Source organism: Corylus avellana, chromosome 8, assembly GCF_965113065.1.
Source record: "Corylus avellana chromosome 8, dhCorAvel1.hap1.2, whole genome shotgun sequence".
In the NCBI taxonomy this organism is placed as follows: domain Eukaryota; kingdom Viridiplantae; phylum Streptophyta; class Magnoliopsida; order Fagales; family Betulaceae; genus Corylus; species Corylus avellana.
In genome coordinates, this window is record NC_142497.1 from 4,451,955 (window position 1) to 4,475,375 (window position 23,421).

Here is a 23,421-nt window from a genome sequence, read left to right on the forward strand (position 1 = left end):
TTATATTAACCGACTTGATATGTTTCAAGTTAAACCACTTAAAATACATCCCGTCAGCTAATCTAAAATAAGAATGAAAAGTAGCATTACTCTTTCTTTGTAGTGCCGGTGTGAAATTAGTGTGAAGAGTAATATTATTACTCTATAATTTGTGAATAGGTGGCATTTTCTCATAAGAGGTTTATGGCTGCCTCGATAACATATTTTTAATATGTGATATTTTTTAAACGTTTAAATGCTTAAAAAGAGCCTAAATTTCATAATTTGAGAATTTATATAATTCTTCTAAAATTAAAAATAATCCTAATCCGTGGTATGATAGTAATGATACCTCAAAGGTAGATAAAAAAAATCATATAGTTTTGGAATTGAGAATTCTACCTCTATGTTTACTTATTGATTTAATTTTATGTATTCAAATGTAAATAATAAGTTATCGAGGGCTAACTCAATCGGTTGTGAATCACGTCTAATGAAGCGAAGGTCACTAGTTCGAATTCCTCATTCCCCTTCCCTTGTGTGGACATGTAAAAAATAAAATATTTTGAAAAAAAATGTAAATAATAAAAAAGGAAAATACTACGTTTAGTGAAGCAATTAAGTAAAAATATTCCAAGAAATAATATGGGAAAAAATGATAAAAATCGTTCCCCTATTAAATTTTCTAGGCTTTTGTTTAAGAAAAATGTTTTATTCGAAGCCAGTTCCAAAAATATATATTTTCAACAAATTTTGGTGAATTAAGAGCTCCAAAATTGTCCAAAAAGGTTATAAAAAAATAATAAATAAATAAATAAAATCTACCTCCAAGAATTTAGTGTAAATAATTTATTTTGTTTGTTTTTTATTTTTATTATTATTATGTTTCCTAAGAATTTGGTGTAGATACTTGAAAGTTGAAAGGATGATGAAAAGCCAATCTCGACGGATAACGCCCTCTGCCTCACTCTCTGCCCAACCATCGACACTGAGACACTGACACTCTCTCACTACTTTATATCTCTCTTGGAAAGATATTTCCTTTCCATTGGGAGAGCCTGGGTTTTCCAATGGAGACACTTTCAAGGATCAGATGCTTCACCACCTCTTCCAACTTCCCATTTCCTAGGATTTCTCCAATTCCTCGTTCGACAGCCCCAACAGTCTCAGTCCTAAGGACAAGCACCCGTCCAGGTTAGTCTAGTGCACTTATGCTTTGTGGTAAATGATCTAACTTCCTTCGTTTCCTTTTCTGGGTATCATTGGAGATAGGACTAGGACTAATAGTTACTCATATATGATTTTTACATAGTTTAAAATCATGGTGATCATCCACAAATTTTGGGATTTGAGTAACATTTGGTACTTGTAAATGTTCGATGTTTAGGATGGTTTATTCAGACAAAGGGAATGATAAGAAAAGTTTGTATCTTGTCCAGAAAGTGTACTTTGTGGAGAAATGTGTTCGAAAATAGAAGAACGATAAGTTATGTCTAGCAGTGTGGTAAATGCTAGCTGTACCTGGTATAGAGAATATAGGAGAATACAAAACTTTGGAGATAAGAGGTACTAGGGGGAGGGTTTCCTTGCTATGGAGCTAGGGACGCTTGAGAAAATGGGTCTGGTTATGAATTATAGAAATGGTAAATTTCTAATGTGGTTATATATATTGTACAAGGACTTAGTTGATAAGAATGTGTTACCATCTAAGTGTCCCACATGGTTTATTTTTTACTTTTTTAAAAAACCATGTATATATAAGTTATTGGGCACCCTTCCATTGCAAATAGGTTTTCAAGGGTGAGTTCTATTTGGGATTTGTATCATTTGGTATCGGAACCAACAATCACGTTGAGTATGGGATCGGACACAACTTATTGAGTATGAGATCGAATGGATTGCTACTTTGTGGTCAAGTCACGGAGGGGGCGACTTATAGGTTGGATTAAAATATCTTGGTACTATGTATAGGTATAATTTTAAGTCATTGAATATTGATAGCTGAGTGGAGTCGCAAAAAAAAAAAGGGCTATCATTAGGTCAAAGTCGATAGAGTGGGCCATCATAGATGTTAGTTGCAAGGCATGGTAGTATGTTATGATGTAAGTGTCCCACATAGTTTAAATGCAATCTTAACCTTATGTATATAAGCCGGTGGACACTCTCTCTTTGCCAGTTGATTTTCAAGGATAAGTTCTACCTATGAGATTTGTATCAGAATGATTGCATTTCTAGGTGTTGGCATTGAGCCACACGTCAAAATAGACAGACCTTGTCATAGTAACTGGCATTTGGAGATGTATTCTGACTGCAAATTTTGTTGGGATGCACATACTTTCGAAGCTACTACCTATAGCGTAAGTGAAGATAAGATGCTGTTTATATCAGTCGAGTTCTTTACTTTTATTGCCTTCATAGATGAATATTACAACTACATTTATAGAGATCGAGAGTTCTTGTTATATTAAAAATTTATGTATGAATTCTGCACTGATACTGTGGAGGCTATCTTTGAGTTCTGAGACCCATGTTGCAGCTTTGATACCGAGTAAATAGTGGGGACTTGTTTCTATTTATAATACTTCATCATTCAATTTTTCCTTTCTCGCATTGAATTGCATTTTCCTTGTGTGATCATGGTTGCTAGCTGCTTTTTCACCTTTGCCAAATTCACCAAGTTACTGCAAGCTGATTGGCTTTGTTACTTTCTTGATTTCCAGTTAGTGGAGTTGTAGAAGAGGATGTTTTGCAAATGTTCTTTAAGGAGAGAAAACTAAGCGGAGATTTTATATCGAAAGCTTCTGATATATTTTGGCAGAGTGAGGTCAAGCAATTTGTTGATGCTGATGCTGTCGAACCTGCTGAAACTCCTCAACAAACAGGGCAGGTACAGTGAGAACTTTTTTTTTTTTGGTTTAATTGTGTGGGCCCCCCCCCCCACAATCCTTCTCAAAAAAAAAAAAAAAAAAGAATCGGAGAGAGTGAAGTGCTCTCTAGAGAAGAGTATATGAAAGTCTATTAAGTCAACTTGGGCATAGATATATAGATAAAAAGAACACAAATTTCTTATAATAGTGGGACCTGACGATGTTTTAGAGAAAATAAATCATCTATTATTTTTGTGCTAAAATTTTCAGCAATTTATTCCTCAATGTAGATAACTCGATAATTTGTAAGAAAATTATCTTCCATCTTGTTGCAAAGTCTTATTGTAACAATATTTATGGATGAGAATGCTTGTTCTATTGTCCCATTACTCATCATCATTCCTAGAGTCCCTCAGATTGCAAGATGAAGATTCTTTTTTTTTTTTTTTTTTAGGAATTACTTGAAATTATTGCATAAGATAATTATGTGTATTAGAGTTCTTAGAACTTGACAGGCCAAATTGAATAGCTTGGTGGAATCTCAAAGCGCAGACATGCCTCTGTTCTTTGACAATAAGTGCTTCAAGACTTCTAGACTATTCCTCCATTCTTTATCCATCTTCTTTGGAACCTTTATGATTGAGTCATTAGTTTTAAGCAAGATTTAAGTATTGAAGTTCCTGAAGCATGGTCGGATGCATATAGCTTGAAGCATAAGCCTGGTGAGAATGGCTTCTGACTACTTAAACCATTGCCAAATGTAATGAACTCAATAGAGGGAAGGAGGGTCCTTATCAAAGTGGAAAGTACTTAATTGCACTGTAGATACTTATTGCATCTTCGGGTACTTCATAAGTTCAAATTTCAGCATTATTTAGTGGGACAATCTATTGATTTTTATTTTTTTCAATCAGATCTCAAACAATTTCTCGATTTTATTAACTCAAATGTGCCTATCTACTTCAGTAGTTCTTGTCCTTGTACTCTTCTGAACTTGCTCACTTTAATTGCAAAATCTTGTTGTATTTGTATTTCAAAATTATATATGTGAACAAGCAAATTCATTCACTTTTTTAATGGCCCTTCTATTTACAGGTCTTGGAAGGGGATAATGATGGTGGGTTTTTAAAACTGTCAAGAGCCAATGAATGGGTATCAGGTGACATCTCTGCACCAGTCAATAAGAAAGCCATTGCTAAGGTACGCTTTTAGTTGGTTTTTTTTATATTGGTACTGTCGATTTATGTTTAGTAACCTCATCGACCCTCACCCTACAGCCCCTAAAAGAAAAGGAAAAAAGGAAAATGAATATAAGTAAGGAATATAAAAGGTTTGTTCAGAGAATGACGCATTTTTTTCAGTTGTTACTAAACTATATTTGCAATTACAGGCATTGAGGGATGATAGTGAAAGACGGAAGAAATTGAACCTTCTCCAATATGAAGCGGTATGATACTTTTTCTTACTCAGTATGTTCCTTGGTCTTTTATGCAAAGTCAGTGATGTGAGGTTTTCTCTATTATGGTCCCTCAATTCAATGTACTACTGCCATATTTGCTGTGTATGCTGCTGATTTTTTGTTTTTTCTGAGGGGGTGTTTTACTTTTGTGAAGTCAATGGTTCTGGGTTTTGTCTATTTTAGTTCATCAAGAGGGAAAAGGATCCTCTCCATTTCAAATCCCTTCTATTTCCTCCATTTAGTGCATTTTGAAGGGTAGTGCATTAAATGCACTACCATCATTAAAACTTTTGACAACTCTACCCTTCAAAATGCACTAAATGGAGGAAATGGAGAGGATTTGAAATGGAGAGGATCCTTTTCCCATCAAAGAGTGTGTAATGAGATTATTATGCTCACGTAAAACATGATTCGTCTTCACCGTCTATGCAGCTGAACCTTTATATTTTCTATTCTTTCCCACTTTTCTGGGGTGGGGTAGTGGAGCTGGCGGCATTTCAGTTAGGAATAATTTCAATCAATCCAAGATATGGCAAGATACATGATATGTTTTGGGTCTATTTTGGTTAGGTAATTTGTGGGTTTATATATGTGTTGTGAAGACTTGTTCTTTTCAATTAGTCAGACAATTCTGTTGAGGGGATCCAGCTTTCTGAATAACAAATGGGCAGGTAGTTGAAAATCTTTGAAAATATTGCTCATGATATATGGCATGCTCTTAGGATGAACTAAGGCATATGCATGGATACGAGTTTGTAACTTCAGTTCAAATGAGGAGATAGTGAAGTGAACTGAGAGGGATTTTGCTATAAAACTGAAGCAGGAAGGGTGAAGTTATCAAGTTAAAGTGCAAACCTTATAAGACAGCATGGTTTCTTTTAAATGGTGTTGGGTTATTAAAAGAAACTACTCACATTCTATGTCAATTTATTTATTTTATTTTATTTTTTAAAAAAAAAACTCATTAAAAATGTTAAAGTATTAATTAGATGATTAGATTTACTTATTCCTATCAGTTTAAAATTTGGGATATGTGATGATTTAATATGGTATCAAAGCAGAAGTTCTGAATTTGAACCATGACTTCACAATATACTCTTATTTTTTAATTAAATATTCCACATGTTGAGCTTCACTTGTTCAGGGAGAGTTTGAGTCCACGCATAAAAGGGAATGTTAAAGTATTAATTAAATGATTAATTTCACTCTTTCCTATCAATTTAAGCTTTTGGGATAAGTAATTATTTAACAAAAAGAGCGCATATGTGGGAGGCTAGATGTTGCAAGTTCAAATATGAGAATAGGTATCCTAAGATGGTTACTTGTGAGAGGCTGTCATGGAACACATGATGGACAATCATTTTAGGATTGATACTTGTAAATTTTCATCAATCAACAAGCCGATTTCTTTTTATGCCACTGAGTTCTATGAGCCATATTTTAAGAAAGCGTAATTGTCACATCTCTTTCCACCATCTTGACTCTTCCACCAAGTTTGTTTTTGTACCCTTTTCAATGAATTTGTGTTGTGCTCCCAAAAGATTGAATGGTCGTATACTGTCAAATTCACCTTCCTGTACAGTATACTTCTTTGCAGAAAGCTATGTGTCAACTTATTGTTGTCTGCTGAAGTTGAATAGATTGGTCTACCCATGTGCATTGTGCATGTTCACCTATATTTAACATCAATTATTGCTGTATAGGAAACTAGAGAGGGTTTTTATTATAGATACTTGTAGTTTTGGCAGTGAAGATTATTTCTGAAACACATTAGATAATATTTCTTTTAGGAGCTGCTGTTGTTATTTTCTTTCCCTAAAGAATTTCAGGATAAAAAGAATTGTTGTCAGCTGCAGAGTTTCACTTTGAGTTTTTGCTTCCTTTTACCACTTCTTTGTGTTAAAATGAAATATTATCCCAATTGCGGGGAGAAGGCTATGTTGATATGAGTTTCTTTTGAATGTGAAGTTCCTTCAATTAAGTCTCCTAATAGTAACCAGGCCCATTTTGGTTTCTATTATGTCTTTTTGGTATTCTGAATCACTTTACCATAATCACAATTCTTCAAATATTGGAGAGGATGCTGATTTTTGTGCTTTCTTTTGTAGATAAAGAGGGAGATGATGCTTTTATCTGTTGGTATTGGAACAGCATGCAGTGGGTATTGTTTGATAGTTTTCTCAGTCCAGGTAACATTTTACCATGAAGAAAAAATGAGCTATAGTTTTCGAAGTTTAGCGACACAGATGCTTCAATTCATGAGAAACAAAATTTACCATTTAACTTTGGAAGATTCCACCAAATTACACTCACCTAAAAATAAAAAATATTTACCAAACTACGCTTTTCTAGAGCTTTTATACCATGTTAGTTATGCTTTCTTTCATGTCAAAAAAAAGTTATGCTTTCTTTAACTGCTGGTAGGATTGACCATACATGAATATCTGGAATCTTACCATAGTGATTCTAACTCATCTTGCTTCTCACCTTTTCTTTTGTCCTGACAGCGACTAATTAGAGCATCTTCTGTTTTCTTGTAAACATCTCTGGAAATGTCGTTTTTTGTGCTTATAAAGAACTGATGTGCTTCTTCACTTCACAGACGGCTATTAGTTACGCGGCAGGAGTTCTTTTCAGGTATATACATTTTTTATTTATATGTTGAGATTGTTTAATTGAAGTAATGGCTTGATCAACCACAGTTCTCTGAATTCGTAATGATTCCCCAAAATTTGAATTTGACTCAAATGAAGGAAATAAGATTGATTGAAATATTTTTCTTTTGGGTGACATGTTTAACCAGATCATCTCTTCAAACATTCACATGACAGATATGGTTATTTCTCTTCCTTTGTTAAACACGTTTGCATGCATAGATTCAGTAATGTTTGGAGGTATAGATTTTCTATGGACTCATTGGCGTCTTTAGCTTCAACCTAGTTAATAAAGATTTTCTATGGACTTGTTGACTCCCTTTTCCCTTGGAAGAGCATCTGGAGGTCTAGGGCTCCTTTGAGGGTGTCTTTTTTCACTTGGACAACATCTCTAGGAAACATTCTCATGATGGACAATCTCCGCAAGCATCACATTTTAGTGATGGATTGGTGTTCTATGTATGAAAAGAGTGGGGAATCTCCTGATCACCTTTTTCTTCCCTGTGATTGCAAGATAGTTGTGGAATATGGCGTTTTAGATATTTAGAGTAAAGTGGATTATGCCCGGACGGGTGGTAAAGCTCTTGGCATGCTGGAAAAGAGGATTTTGTCGGAATGATTTAAACATTGTGTGGAATGTAATCCCTTTTTGTTTGATGTGGAGCATTTGGAGAGAAATAAATGCTCAATTTTCGAAGATTGCAAAGAGACGAGTTTGGTGTTACAACTTTGTTTTCTTAAATTACTCTTTGAGTGGAATTCCGTTAATGCCCTTTTCGATATCTCTAGCTTTATAGATTTTTGCTCTCTTATTCATCGTTCTAGATCTAGATGGGCGTCCTTCTCTTGTATATGTTCCATGTACTTGGGTTGCACCCCTGCACTTTTTAATAAATTTGTTTAGCTGAACGGAATTAATACTGTTTTCACATAATTTATCATTTCAAGAAGAAAGAAGAGAAGAAAAACTTGTTGATTTTGTTAACAATATTTTAGTACGCCATGTTATTCATGCTTATTCTTGTATTTTAACTGACATCATTTTCATTGCAGCTGCTTGTACCTTCAGCTCTTATACCAACATGCGGACACCCTATCTAGAGAAACTGTTCCACTAGTTTTCAGGCAAAAGAAGGCAAAGAAGTATGACTGAAACTTCTTTCTTGATCTATTCATCTCATTTTCCATTGTGGAACATTCTTTGTTACTGTTTTTTGGGTTAAACTAAAACATATCCCCTTTTAATTCAGAATTGGAATCAGAAGTGAGGACCTTAAGGATTCTATAGAGAAATCATTTAAAGGTAGTGGGATTGCTCTTTCATCGCCACGACTTGTGATCCCTGCCGCATTATATGGATTGTGGATCCTGTCTCATCAGTATTTTGCCAATGACTTCTTTGATTTCCAGGTAATGATTTCTAGTGTCATGAAAAGTGTCCTGATTCCCATAGCTTGACTGATCATTAAAATGCCCTTGAAGCTTAAAATAGAAAAATTCATCATTTATAGTTGCTTGTGTTCATCACAGCTTGTGCCAGCCATGTTTGGGATGTTTGTCTATAAAGCTGCTGCTCTTGTTCAAGTGTATAGAGATAATGAGGACCTGCAATTTGTCTTTCCAGAAAATGGAGATGGCTCACGTGACTAAAATATTGATAATCTTAAATTTTTGAAAAGAAGGGTTGGATGCTTTGCAGAAGTCAACTGTCGAACAGGTTATGAGTTGAACTTCCTTTGCAAGTCTACATATGTTGAATTCAGTAACCAGATTCAAATGAGGAAAGCAACTTCAAGATGTCCAAAGTGAAATGACATATTTTGTGGAGCTGGTGTAGGTGGGTTGGCCTGTTCATATTGATAGGAAGAGATAAATTTAATTATCTAATTTATATTTTAATACTTCTCCTCACATCTTAATAAGTGAGGCATAATACGATAAATATTTAATTGTAATTGGGGGTGAATGATGTAGAGAAGGTTTGAATTCAGGATCTTTGGCTTTAATATCATGTTAAATCGTTACTTATTCAAAAAGCTTAAGCTTATAAGAAATGATAAATTTAATTATTTAATTAATGTTATAATATTGCCTCGTCACGTGTGGGATCAAAATCACCCTTACTAAATGAGGTTTAACACGTGAGATATTTTAATTGAAATTGGAGGTGAATGATTAATATAAGGTTTGAATTCAAAACATCTACTCTAATATTAGATTAAATCACTATTTATCTCAAAATCTTAAGGTAATAGAAATAATGAATTTTATAATTTAATTTATATTTTAATAGGTAAAACCTGCCCACTTGGGGTAATACTTCAGTAGCACATCATTGTGAAGATTGTTGATGTTAGAATCTGTCATGATTGTGTGATATTTGATTAATTGTGTCAAACATTCTTTCACATAAGTGTCAAATAGCTTTCCCTATAATCATTCAAGACTAAAAAAGAAAAGAAAGAAATTTTTCCTATAATTCGATGGAATCTTATTAATTGTGTTAGACATTCTTGTTTGGCATCACTCAAGAGGGGTCAGGAGTAGATGGTAAAAACCGCAGACGCTCCCTCAATATCAATCTAGTCATAGTTTAACACCAACCTCACCAAGGACTCTAATCACATCCAAACGAATTGATAAGCCTACAACCTCAAACGCTTTTCATTGAAAGATTTGAACTTAAGATCTAGCCCCACCAAGACAACACAAGTGCCACTAGACCACACCACACCCTGGTGTGGTCGATCCTAACAAATTGGAATTGTTTTGTTGACAACAAATTACAAAGAAATGGATCATATACTAAGATGTTGGTGTTTATGCTTCTTAGATGCACAAATAATTATCTGAATTCTACTACCTAAATAATACATTTATATAAAAAAAAAATAATAATAATAATTAGACCTAGAACTTAACCAAGCCTAATTAGGATTTATTGTGCGAGGCCAAAAATTAATTCTCGGGACCACTTAATATAAAAATACTAACTTTATGGAAGTTCTAAACAAATTTTGGACCCTTGAACCTAACCAAATTTGTTGGTTTGGTTCCATGGCTATTTTTTTTTTCTACCTATTTTTCAATGTTTGATACAATTGAAAATCTTGATGAGACTCAAAACATTTTGGGTTGATCAATAAAACTTCATTTTAAATTGTGTAAAATGAATTTTTTATTTTATTTTATTTTTAAAAACCACTTTTTGAGTTTGAACTTTTTTTTTTTTTTAATACACGGTATCTGACTTTTTTTTGCATGTTTTTTTTTTTTTTTTTTTTGACATATTCGCACAAAAGGAAATGAGATGATTCGAATTAGTGATATTCGCTTCATTAAGCGTGGTTCAATTGAGCTACTTATTGAGGACCGCATGCGTTTTTACTCACTATTCATTTTCTGCTGCCGCCGTCAATAATTTTTTTTTACGAATTAAACGCTAAAAAAGGTATTTTCAGCTGAAATTATTATTATTTTTTTAAAAAAATATTTTAGCTTACATTTATTTACGACTTAATTGATAATTGAATACCCTCTCTCAAAGTTCCGAACTTCCCAGTGAGAGTCACTCCACTGGAAACAAACTCTCTCTCTCTCTCTCTCTCTCGCCGACCAGTCGCGCGCACGCTCTCACTGTCTTTCAATTTGGTCTCTTACGTCCCCAAATACATGATATATATATTTGGCCCAGATCAACAGGCTTAGCCAGCGATCCCGAAGTCCCCAAACCCTAGATCCCCTCCATTGCTATGGGTCCACGAAAAGCTGGAGAGCGCGAAATGCTGGAGTCGGTGTACTCGATGATCGCGCTCGTCTTCGTGCTAGTGGCGTGCGTCGAGCTCTGCGACGCCGCCACCGTCGTCGACGTCTACCGGCTCATCCAATACGACATCTCCGGCGTCCCCTTCGGATCTCGCCTCGCCGCCCTCAACCACCACGCTGGCTCTCTCCACTTCGCTCCTGGCGCCGATCTCTCCCGCACCGTGCTCATCATCCCCGTCCGTGACCTCGACATCTCCTTCGTCAAAGGTACGTACAAAGTTTTCCAATTTTTCTGGACATCAAGTACGGTTTTTAGAAACGATTTATGGTTTCTGAATGCTTGAGTGGCTCTTAGCTGTTTTGACTTTCCATTTGAGTTGCTCTATTAGGTAATATTTTGTTCAATATTTGAAAATTATAGCTTCTTAGGTGGTCGTTAAGTCTATACTGAAGATTATTTATATGAGAACTCTTTAAGACTATTAGCTTCAAATAATTTACTCAACTAGAAGGAGAAGCAAGAGCAATTAAAGATTGTGGAGTTTGAGCAATGAACTCTAGCTGTGACGGCATCTTCTTTCTCGCAGGAACGGGTTGAGGGTAAATTTGTGGATTCCAAGGCCCACTGGTGTTGTGTAACTTACCGATTCAAAAAATAAAATATTGTGGAGTGTGATACACTCCAATTCTTAGCTGGATGAAATGCTTCATTCGATGGGTTTTGCAAGTTTTGGTAGGATGTCCTTTTGGTGTTTGACCTGACTTTTTATTTTTATTTTTTATTAATAAGTAATCGAGATATCATTAAAAATGTAAGGCACCCCATGTACACAAAGAAGAATACAAAAGAAATCACCTAACTAGTAGGGGCAAAAAAAAAGAAGAAAATCATATTAAATAATCACCAAATGAGATGTTATCAAAAGTGTCTTACCTGACTTTTAATGTCATATATATGTAAAAGAACCATTGGAGATTTTTTTTGGAGTTGATTTTCCTTTTATCCTTTTCTCTTCTCTTTAGGTACCTTAGCTTGAAGATAATTATGCTTTGCTGGAGTATTTGTCAAGGAAAATACATACTAGATTAAGTCAATCACTAATAGTCCTTTTAGGATATTTTAGGACAGTTGAAGTGCTAGAATTGGCAAAGTATTTAGGTCTTAGAAGAGGGAATTTCTTGGTAAAAGTGAATATTCACTTTTTTGGGTGGTTACCTAAGCTTTTGGTTTTTTTTTTTTTTTTGTTTGATAAGTAATGTTATGCATATTAAAAAACGCAAAGAGGCACAACCCTAGTACACAGGAAGTATTCAAGAGAATGCCTAAAAACAAAAAACAAAAAAAAACCGAAAAAAAACAAAAAGAGAAACCCCGAAAAGAGAAATGCCAAGACATCCACAACAGAACCTTAAACCCCAAAGAAGCCCTAAACCCGCAAAAATAGTCCTGCCTTTACCCTGACTAGAGCCACTGCCTCTAGCTTCAAAGTTAATGGAGCATTCCAAATTTTTAAGCTCTTTAATGGAGCATTCCAATTCCCATTCAAAGTTAAAGGCATATAGCCTAAGCTTTTTACTTCTTAAAAGCTTCTTACAAAACCATTGATGGTTTTCGTTTCCCTTGGAAAAGTGTTTAGTGAGCTAAGGTTCCGTTGAGGGTGGCATTTTTTGGTTGGTTGGCAGCCCTAGGAAATATCTTTACCATGGGCAATCTTCAAAAGCAGCACATCATTGTGTTTGATTGGTGTTGTTTGTGTAAAAAGGAATTGGGAGTCTATGGATCATCTTTTGCTTCATTGTGAGGTTGCTTGTGCCACATGGAATGTTTTCTTCTATCGATTTTGGTTGTCTTGAGTCATCCCTAGACAAGTAGTCCATTTGTATGCTTGTTGATTGACTACTGGCAACACTCAGAGTACTGTTGTGTGAAAGATGGTGCTTTTGTGCCTCTAATGGTGTCTATTGAGAGAAAGGAATGATATAAGCTTTGAGAACTGTAAAAAAACTTTGGAGAAGATTAAGTCTTTATTTTTCAACACATTTTATCTTTGAATATTTGCTTTTGTTTCTCTTTTGGTGATTAATCATCATGATTCTCTTGTTCTTCTAACTAGGTGATTTCTCTTGTATACTTCCTGTGTACCTGGCAACGCCTTATGCTTTTAGTGATATTACAATTACTTATAAAAAGAAAAAAGGCTTTTATCATACTTCAAGTTGGGTTCTTATATGGTACTTCTGTTGTCGCATTTTAAAAATGACTCGACAATATTCATCTCCAGTTCCATTTGCATCTAAGTTGAATGTTTCCCACTTTGTTTCTTTACTTCCTGATCAAGATTACCATTTTTTTGACAACCATATTGCAGAATATATCACACAAAGACAGCCTCTGGGGGGCCTATTGTTTTTGCTTCCCCAGATGTTTAACTTTGAAAATAGAGATGACACAAAGAGTAGTCATGTAAATCAAGGAGAGCTTTTGAAGACTGTGGTAGCAGAACTTGAACAGCTACTTATACATGCCAAAATTCCTGTGAGTGGAACCAGTATGATTTTTATAGGCACTAGAGTTACTGTTGCTGCTATTTATGTTTTACATCTCTCATTTACTGGTTCTTGATGCCTATATATATAACTAATAAGTTTGACCTTTGCTTAGTGCTGTTTTTTTGGGTTCTCTATTGCTTAATAACTATTTCTGTAGCGCCTTTTTTTTTTTTAAAAAAAAAAGAAAATTGTTTTTGGTTATAGAAACTTTAATCCATCTCAGCCAGTAACTTTTTGAATCCACTCAACATGCCGGCTTGGTGATAGGTTGGTTTCATTGGGGTTGGTTCAAAATCAATTGGGTTGGTTGGATGGTCCAGCTGCAGCGATGATGCAGTGGTGGCAATTGGGCTGGTCAATGCTGAAGGGTTTGAGAGTGGGAGTGAGAGAGATGAGAATCTCTCCCTGTCTACATGGCTTCTTTTGTAGATCCCAGCCAACATCAACAACAACCCATCCCCTCCTTTGACATGCTTACACGCAGAATTGCTTCAAACGTATAAAACTATCCCCACAACCACCATCTATTCACTCTTGTGCACCTACCTCCCAAAACCCTCCCCCATCTGCTGGGTTTCACCACTCACATAGATTCTAAGGACATTAATATGCAAAACCAAACACTAATTTAAAGAGATATGGTTGGTAACTCAAAGTGCTTTTGGATTGTCTGGGATTGATGAGCTGGCCCTAGGCATCTCACCAAGGAGGGTGCTCCTAGTGCTGGCTTCTTGTGGGAGTCTCGAGCATTGTTTGCTATGCTGCATGCCCTGGTCTTGAAGTAGAATGGAGGGGAAGTGAGAAATTGAGATGAGAGGAGGGAGTGAGAAATTAGGGAAAACTGGTATATGTAGATACGTTGGGTTTGGTTGTGTATAGACTGTTTTGAAAATCACAACCTGCCAACCAAACCGACCTGCTCATTTTATGCCATCTTCTACCTGAACTTATCCGAAGCCCTCACATAAACTGATTGGATTAGTGCTGGTCGCTGTGGTTTGGGTGGGTTAGGGAGTTTTGAATCTCTGACTTTCCTCAACTGAAGTCATTGAGCTCATAAACAGTCTTATAGAGATTTCATTCCTTATTATATGATGGATGCTTGACGACCACACAGTACTCCTATAGAGAGTTTGATTTACCAATATGCTCCTACTGATTTCAACAACAAGGCTATACCTTTTCTACTGCATTTTTGGGTAAGTGATGTACTGTGCTTTTGATATATCTACCACCATGCTATGAGTTCTTGGTGATGGAAAGTTTGATACTCAGATATTTGAGGCTATGCTTGGTAGGAAAGATTGAAAAGGGAGAAGAATGAGAATATATAAACTGGTTGCTTTGGTAGGAGAGATGGAAAACTAGAAGAATAGAGAAAAAGTGTCTTTTCTCTTTTTTGAAGAGAGCTAGACATGGAAAATGGGTTTACTTTGATAGTGAAGGGATGAGACAGAGAAAAAGCATTTTATACTTGAGTACCATTATCTCCTTAGGGATTAATTGTCTTTTTACTATTAGAGGAAATAATATGTTGAAAAGAAACTTTGAACCAATATCTTAGTTCACAGTTTTGCAAATATTTTGGGGAATAAGATATGGTGGGCCCAAGGAGGAGGATGCCTTTTCCTCCTTTTTTTTTTTCCTTCTACTAAATGGGAGAAAATGATAATACATTTTTCCTGTTCGTTCTTCCAATTTCCTTCTTACCAAGCGGATCTGGTTTATTAAATCATACATTTTAAAAAATTTATTGCAGAAGTTATTAACATAATGAACTTGAAGTTTGCTTAGCATTTTCAAAAATGAAACTTTCATGTTGCATGGTTCTCAAGCTCTTTGCAGTACTAATTTACATTCCTCTTCCGAGAACTAAGTATCTTCTATTTGTATATTTTTGCAGTATCCTGTGTATTTTGCTTTTGAGGATGATGATATTGATGCTGTTTTGGCTGATGTCAAGAGGAATGATGCCATTGGTCAGCCTGCTACTGCTACTACTGGCGGGTATAGTTGCTATCTGTTCTTGAACATTTCACCACTTTTAGTGCTACTGGGATTCACATTGCCTGAATATGTTTTTTTGATCTATTTGAGTGAGAAATACGTGCAACTGATTTCCTCAATCTCCTCGGTGAAAATATAAGATATAGACAATTACTTCTGTTTTTCTTCTTACATTGTAGTGACCTAATATCATCTTGTTACAGAAAAAAAGGGATAAGGGGGCTTGGCAACATAACCATGTTTGTAGAAGCCAGTTTTTAACCTTAACATAATGATTTAGTCCAGGGAATCTGCCCTGATTTCTTACCTATCACCTTCCATAAACGAAGGGAGGAAGAGGCTGTGACAGTGTGTAGAATCAGCATTTTTCTCAATTCTAAATGCCCAAAAATCTCTATGTGAATCATGCCCTCTTCTTGTGGATAAAATTTTCAATGACGAGCATTGAGTTGTTCTTGCGTTTTGGTTCATTTTGCCTTTTGAAGCTTACCGAAATTTCTGCTGATTTAGTCATTGCTACTTCTCTTGTTATAATGTGTCTATTAAACAGTTAATATGATTTCATATGTATTTTTTTTTATAAGTAATTGTCACATATCAATAAAAGTGTAAGGCACCCCTAGGTATATCGGAAGTACCTAGCTAAAAGGAGTAAAAAGAACAAGGAGATAACTATAACTAATCGTCAAATGAGAAACATAAGCAGTTGTCCAAAGATACAAGGTTTTGAATAATAAGGACTAAATCTCTTCCAATGTCTTCCCTTGGTCCTCAAAACTTCTATCATTCATTTCCTTCCCTAAACAGCATTAAAAAAACTAGGCACCATCTTCTAAACAACATCACTCCGCGGACTTTAGGTAGTCCACCAACAAGCATACAAGTTGACAACGCATCTAGGCATAACCCAAGATAATCTCAAATGACTAAAAAAGGTAATCCAAATGGCATAAGTGATAAGTTATGTCACAGTGAAGAAGAAGATGGTTCACGGACTTCCCATTCCTCTTGCACGTGCAACATCTATCCACCACAAATGACGAGCCATATTGAATGTTTAATAACTCTAGATTTGATGTCATTGTCAGCAATGCTTGTTACAATATACTTGTGGTTTTCCTAGTTTTTTTGAATTGTCATTGCATGTGTTTGATCTCAACTTTGCTCATAAAATATTGCAGATTCAAGCTTGTCGTCTCAGCATCAGAGCCTAAGAAACTTGCTTCTCCCACCATCACAAACATTCAGGTCCGTATTCAACCTTTGCTTATCCCATTTGGGAATACTAAAATAATAATGTAAGTGAGAGAAGCACTTTGTGATGAACGCCCTTGAATTAGCAATTTGAGGTCCATTAAGTCCTTAGGACCTTCATTAAATTCTGCCACACCCTTTGCTTTTTACTCCTTCTTCTTCCTTTTTTTTTTTTTTTTTTTCCTAATCACTCTTTGCTGTTTACTTTTTTTTTGATAAGTAAGTAGCTGACTTTATTAAAAGCGTAGGCGCCCCGAAGTACACTGGAAGTATACAAGGAAGATCACCTAACTAGAAAGGGAAAAACGTACAAGGAAATCATTATAGCTAATCGAAACCGGAAAAACAAACGCTACAGTCCAAAGATACAGAGTATGAAAACAATAGGATAAAAAGTCCTCGAAAGACCTCTCCACGTCCTCGAAGCACCTATTATTTCTCTCTCTCCATAAACACCAAAAAAAGCAAGTAGGCACCATCTTCCAGACTGCAGCACTCCCCTCCCTTCCTGCAGACCACCAACATGCTAGCAACTCGAAAACCCGACCAGGCATCACCCATGATAACCCAAAACGGCCAAAAAAGGCACTCCATTGTTTACTTCATTGTGTGATATCTGTCGAAGTCATATTGGATTATCTGAAATTAAGTATTATAAAATGTCAGACTAATGTATCATAAGTTCTTCAAAGGATTGCACTATGGAGGTGCAACTTGAGGCATGTTTTTGGTTTGAAAGTGGACATTGCATATTAAGAATTTAATTGGGAAGTGCATTTTGGGGTGTACAAAATTTCATGTGCTCTTGGTTTTCTTGAACTTGTACTTCAATTGAATATTTTCTTCAATTGGTTACAGGGATGGTTGCCAGGACTGAAAACAGATGGCGATGCAAGTCAACTTCCAACCATTGCTATAGTAGCATCATATGATACATTTGGGGCGGCTCCTGTATGTTATTTTATTAAATTTAATCAATGAAATCAACTTCTATGAGCTGTATAAAGGTGCGATAAAATTCATATTTGTAGGCATTGTCAGTGGGAAGCGATAGCAATGGAAGTGGCATTGTGGCACTTCTTGAAATAGCTAGGCTATTCTCTATTCTTTATTCAAATCCTAAGACAAGAGGAAGATATAATTTACTTTTTGGGCTAACCTCTGGAGGACCTTACAACTACAATGGAACTCAAAAGGTGCTTATCTTCTCTTGAATGATTATAATTTTTGTTGTCCCTTTTACCTTTTTACATTTCTCGTTAAGTTACTCTTGCCTTTCCCAGTGGCTTCGGAGCTTTGATCAACGTTTGCGTGAGGGTATTGACTATGCTATTTGCTTAAATAGCATTGGTTCATGGGATAATGAATTATGGATTCATGTGTCTAAACCTCCAGAAAACGCCTACATAAAGCAAATATTTGAAGTAAGCTACTTTAGTTTCACATAATGCTTTTTGAAGTGTTATCATATTACTTTTTGTGCTGTTTTATGATTGGATTTCAGTGTAGGGTTTCTCTAATGTAGCAGAAGAGTTGGGCTTTGAAGTTGGTTTGAAGCACAAGAAGATAAATATTTCAAATCCTCGAGTAAGTAGATCTACCTGAAAGTTTGAACTACTTACATTATTGTTCAAAGAGATAAGTATTTATTCCTGCATTTAGACCGAATCTTTTCATGATACTGGTTTGAGAAAAATCACAAACTTAGTGTTACTAGGAAAAGTTATTTCAAGTGGTAACGGCCTTGGTCATGGTGGCATTCCATCAGGTCTAAGGTTTGAATCCTTTTGGGTGCAAACAATTCCTTGGGCTAGCCTGCTGGCGAAGTCGGAGTATTACCTGATCCGTGTGGAGGGGGCACTTTACACGGGTCCAAGGTTTACTCAACAGAGGTGGGTATCCGAAGTGGTCTTGCCTTGGAGGCGGTTCTCGTTATCAAAAAAAAGTTATATTGATTATTGAGATAATTGTTCTAGTCTGATTTTGACATGTATTCTTTGCAACTTGCTGTTGCAATGTTTGGTTTTTGTGGTAATTGAAATGTTCATTGTGAAATCACCAATCCAGGAATACAGTTTAGTAGAAAGTTGGAATTAGGCTGTAAGATATGGGCAGTGATGCCCGTCTGGGCTATTATTATTTTGTCACTTCTACACGCAAGGTTGGTTGAGAAACTTTTTAATGCAGAAACTTAGCATATGCTTTTATTATAATGTCGACATCATTGCTTGTTGGTGTACTGCTGATAGAACTCAGAGCGTTGTTGTATGAAAGATGGTGCATTTTTGCCTCTTGTGGTGCCTTTGGAGGGAAAGGAATGATAGAAATTTTGAGGACTGCGAGAGAACATTAGAGGAGCTTTAGTCCTTTTTCTTTCATACTCTTGTTTCTTTGGTCAGCTGCATTTATTTCTCCCTTGGTGCTCAGTTATCATGATTTTCTTGTTTTTCTTTTTTCCTAGTTAGCTAGGTGTTTTCTCTAGTATACTTTCTGTGTACCTTGGAGCACCTTGCGCTTTTAAAGATGTTTCGGTTACTTATCAAAAAAATAATGTCGACATGATGTTGGTTTTGAAGTACCATGATTTTTTAATATAGTATAGTTTACAAGTTCAGAAAATTAATTGAGTTTGTTATGAAATTAACATTTTGATATTCAATCTCTCTTCTCTATAGTTATTCACAAGTGTATAAGTAAATGGGTTTTTTTCATTTTCTTTCTTTTTATTTTATAAGTAATCGAAAAATTTATTAAAAGCGTAAGGCACCTTAAGTAAACAGGAAGTTACAAAAGGAAGCACCTAACTAGAACGAGCACCCCAACCCCCCCAAAAAAAAAAAAAAAAAAAAAAAAACCCCAAAACCCTAACAGAATCAACCAAGAAAGACCCCCACATTCTCCACCACCCTAAAGTCCCACAACAACCACCTGAAGCCCCACTAAAGACACTCCATAAACAACGTACAATGCAAAAGACATGAACCTTGCCTTTTCCACGACTAGAAGACTCGTGCTGCCTGTTCTAAGTCACTAGCCTTCCATTTTTTTTTTCATAATGAAGCTACTCGATTTCTGAGTGTACTGTGTTTTAATGGAAAAATAAATGAAATGTATAAGCTTCTGTGCCCTCAAGTTGTGCCTAGATTCTACTGTTGGGCCCGGTGATAAAGCTGTTTACCTGCTATAGGTAGCTTGGGAGCATGAACAGTTTTCAAGGCTGAGAGTTACTGCTGCCACCCTTTCAGAACTCCTTACGGCACCTGAACTGTTGGAAAGGACTGGAGGATTGGTTGATAGCAGGTAATGCTTTTGATGCAAAATCATCTTGAATTTATTGCTATATCTGTTCCATTTAGAGGGCCATATGCTGAGAGCTTGATGTTCTGCAGACACTTTGTGAATGAAACTGCAATTGTCAGAAGCGTCAAATTAGTTGCAGAGAGTCTTGCGGTAAGGTTGCCTTGAGATACACTTTTCTGATGTTTCCATTAAATCAGTCAAAAACATGCATTCTTACACTTTGTCTTATCATGTTGTAGTGTTTCCTATGAATTACTTTAAGGAGCTTGAAAACTTACCAATGTCTTTGAGAGTTTGAAATGTAAAAGAGAGCTATTTGGAGTCAGCTTTTGTACCCATGCAATTGTTTTACATGTCGCAGCCTGTATCACATGGACACCTGTAGGAATTTTTCAATGACACTAAATAGGTGTAACCATACATGTGTTGGGTATATCTTCCTAGTTTACTGGAAGAAAGATGTGTATACCAACTCCTATGTTCAAGAAAGGAAGAGAGCACACTCATTTGAAATGATGATATTTTGGTGTGAGTTTGATATGCATATAGAGCCGATTTGTAAACTGAGTTATGTATGCAAAACATGCTATATTGAACTGAAACTTAAATCTGTCATGGGAATTTAAAAGCAAAATTGAACCTGTCGGAACGCGTCTTATCATAGAATATAGGATTTAGATGGATCCTTATTATATTTTGTTGCGTGACATGCATGCCTACTTGTGGTAATGTAATGTAGTTTTAGAACAAATATGTAATATTGAGTTCTAATGAAGGCTACAAATTTATGGCTATTGTAGCATACTTGAAATCTGTGATTTTTCTTTGAGCTGCATAGAAACCTCTGTTAATTAAATGGTTGACCCATGTAACAAGAACATTGACATGGCATCCTTATCTTCAAGATAAGCGTTTGACATGAAGAATTCTAGAATCCGAATTGCAATTATAGAGTAGTCATTGAAATGACTATTCATGTATGATGTAGAAAATAGGTTATATAATTGATGTCTTCTTGTTATATAGATTCTAATGATGCTTTTGTACTTAAATGTTGGGTGAAAGAGACGGACAGATATTGGTCTAAAATGGAAGTTGCATATTTATGATGGATAACTATATGAAATTTACCATGATTTTTGATCTGCTCGGTTGGTCATATTCAAAGAGGTAAATTGCATGAATATAATTTAACTGACAGAATGTGGTCATTCACCAAGATTGAGGTCAAACACGTCCAGAATTCTTGATTAATTGTCAGCATCATAATTCATAAGTGTAATCAGTATGATTGCTTATTTGCTATTCATAAGAATTTGAAGTTATAAGAATATTTATTTGATTGTTACTAACTTGTGTGTTTAGATACTTAATATCCAACAATCTTATGTTTGTTCACTTGACTTTACAGCTCGTAGTTGTCTGATCTCTAATGCTGTATTTTCCTCTATTTTATGTAGAGGCATATCTATGGCCACCAGGGAAAGAACATCCAAATCTTTGCAGATGACAGTGTTTTGGCTGTCAATCCTTCTTATATACGATCATGGTTGGATCTTTTGTCACGGACGCCTAGAGTGGCACCTTTCCTCTCAAAGAATGACCCATTTATCATGGCATTAAAAAAGGTTCTCAACTATTTTATGCATTTCTTTTCATTGCATGTTATGGTTTTCCCTTGAATTGTCTGTTAGTTCTTTTATAGCAATGCTTTTCACTTGAAAGATTATGCTGAAATTTATAAGCTATGTTTTTACATGTTTATCTTATTGTTCCCGGATTATAACTGAAGACTATAAAGTCTATTTGTTTTCATGTTTGGTTCCAACGCAATTTACAGACCTTAAAATTGGGTATTGTGCTTAGAAACATCAAATAATTTCTGTTGTTGACAATGCCTGCCTTAACCTCACAAAGAGGGGAGAGGAAAATTGTTGAATCTTATTACAGCAGTTCAGAGTCAGTGTTACAATGCTGATGGTGTTTTCTTGTTTTCACATATTTTTTGATAAATTCTCAATACATTCTGATGTAAAGTGCCTCTGTTTCAGTGGCAAGTACTACGAAATGATTGACAGATATATTTAGGTGAAAAGCTAGGGAAACGCAGCATGCAGTGTGCTTTGGGGTGTGGCTGGGTTGTGTTGTGGATTTAGAGTGTGCCTTTACGTTAACCTAAGACTGGGTTACTGGAAAAAAGAAAAAAAGAAGAAGAAGAAAATACTAAAAACTGTTATTTTCAGTGATAAACATCTCTTCTAGTTCCTTCAATTTAATCCATAACTTCAATTTGTTGCAGGAATTAGAAGATCATACTAATGAGGTGAATGTGCAACATGAAGTGCTTGATGGGATGTTCACTTTCTATGATTCGACTAAAGCCAGACTTAACATATATCAGGTAATCATAAGTTAGTTTTCTGTTTTTCTTTGTGCTGGATATAAATGTGCGCCATTACCATCTTTATTTGTAGAGATTTATACTCAGCACAGTTTCATAGATCACTTTATTGAATAATGTGATAAATTTCTGTTCTCCTTGGGGAACTTAATTCTCTTTGATGAGTCAGGCCCTCCAAATATCTTTATGCCTTATTTTTTTACACTCTACAATCTGAATTATTTGTCTGCATGACATTCAGTTTTTTACCCCATTGTCTCCTACATCGAGATTATACGAAGAAAATATATTTATTTTAGAAATGATCATTTATGAATCTATTGATTCGTTTATTTGGTTTTCATTGGCTTGAAAGATAATCAGTTCCTTTGTTATTACAGGTAGCTAGTGTAACGTTCGACTTGCTGTTGCTTCTAGTGTTGGGATCGTATTTGATAGTGCTATTCAGTTTTCTTGTCATCACTACTAGGGTATTTTCTTTGAATCCAAATTCATGTGTTATAATCTATTATCTTCTTTTTACAATTTACTTCCCCCTCGCATACTAAAATTGTTGATGATGGCATCAAACAGGGTCTTGATGACCTAATCAGTTTATTTCGACGACCTCCCTCTCGCAAGGTGAAAACGGCTTAGATGATGGGTGAAGACTGAAGGGAGTATAATTTAAGGACTTTCTTGGTTTGGCAGTGAATTTTTCTCGTGTAGCTTAAATTGAAATCACAATGGAGGATTGGTTGGTGATCCACTGTTAATTACTCCTAATGTTACGAGGGAAGATCTTCATGTTTTATTTTTGCAAAAAATGAGGACCATCATTGTACGAGAAAAATTTTGTGAGATTCATTTTTTATCCACGTGTTATTGCCAACTTCGCGAAGGAGCAAAAGAAACTGTGTTCAAATGCATGCTTATTATATCTGGTTTAGCAAAATATCTATAATCCTAATTCTTCACTCAATAGAACCTGTGATTCTTTACAGCAACGATATTCTTCACATTTATTTATCACAATTATATCATATTAGCTGATGTGACGTGTTTTAAGAAAATTTTCAACGTTCTCATACCAGTCACTTAAAACATATAATGTCAGCCGGTCTGATAAACGGTTGTGTGAAGAATAGCTTCTCTCTTTTAAGACGCTCTAGGGTTTGGACTTTCCAACTCAAGTGGCTTTAAACA

The 23,421-nt window shown here is 35.5% G+C and overlaps 2 protein-coding genes across 3 annotated transcripts; both read left to right on the forward strand.

Moving 5' to 3' along the window:
* Positions 1-914: 914 nt before the first annotated feature.
* On the forward strand, positions 915-8,981 carry LOC132163919 (NF-kappa-B inhibitor-like protein). 2 transcript variants are annotated; one of them, XM_088518846.1, is made up of 9 exons: positions 915-1,173; positions 2,700-2,866; positions 3,942-4,046; positions 4,237-4,293; positions 6,414-6,494; positions 6,908-6,942; positions 8,013-8,102; positions 8,210-8,369; positions 8,490-8,981. In XM_088518846.1, the coding sequence occupies exons 1-9, from the start codon at positions 1,050-1,052 to the stop codon at positions 8,607-8,609; spliced, it is 939 nt and encodes a 312-aa protein (XP_088374972.1). In that variant the 5' UTR covers positions 915-1,049; the 3' UTR covers positions 8,610-8,981. The 2 variants fall into 2 exon arrangements, with proteins under 2 accessions (XP_088374972.1, XP_088374973.1); XM_088518847.1 differs by lacking the exon at positions 915-1,173 and adding an exon at positions 2,013-2,336.
* Positions 8,982-10,519: 1,538 nt separating this feature from the next.
* On the forward strand, positions 10,520-23,110 carry LOC132163459 (M28 Zn-peptidase nicastrin). Its single transcript, XM_059573757.2, has 14 exons — positions 10,520-10,991; positions 13,094-13,260; positions 15,178-15,281; positions 16,463-16,529; positions 17,394-17,486; positions 17,567-17,731; positions 17,819-17,959; positions 18,045-18,122; positions 19,723-19,835; positions 19,925-19,985; positions 21,296-21,463; positions 22,135-22,236; positions 22,617-22,706; positions 22,810-23,110. Exons 1-14 carry the CDS (start codon positions 10,712-10,714, stop codon positions 22,870-22,872), a joined length of 1,692 nt encoding a protein of 563 aa, XP_059429740.2. The 5' UTR covers positions 10,520-10,711; the 3' UTR covers positions 22,873-23,110.
* Positions 23,111-23,421: the final 311 nt, after the last annotated feature.

What these genes read in the sequence shown, in the direction of transcription:
- LOC132163919 (XM_088518846.1), top strand. Translation starts at nt 1,050, where the DNA reads ATGGAGACACTTTCAAGGATCAGATGCTTCACCACCTCTTCCAACTTC. An exon ending in ATAAGAAAGCCATTGCTAAG is followed by an intron (nt 4,047 to 4,236) that starts GTACGCTTTTAG and finishes TTGCAATTACAG; the next exon opens with GCATTGAGGGATGATAGTGA. An exon ending in GCGGCAGGAGTTCTTTTCAG is followed by an intron (nt 6,943 to 8,012) that starts GTATATACATTT and finishes TTTTCATTGCAG; the next exon opens with CTGCTTGTACCTTCAGCTCT.
- LOC132163459 (XM_059573757.2), top strand. Translation starts at nt 10,712, where the DNA reads ATGGGTCCACGAAAAGCTGGAGAGCGCGAAATGCTGGAGTCGGTGTAC. An exon ending in CGACATCTCCTTCGTCAAAG is followed by an intron (nt 10,992 to 13,093) that starts GTACGTACAAAG and finishes ACCATATTGCAG; the next exon opens with AATATATCACACAAAGACAG. An exon ending in GGAGGATTGGTTGATAGCAG is followed by an intron (nt 19,836 to 19,924) that starts GTAATGCTTTTG and finishes GATGTTCTGCAG; the next exon opens with ACACTTTGTGAATGAAACTG.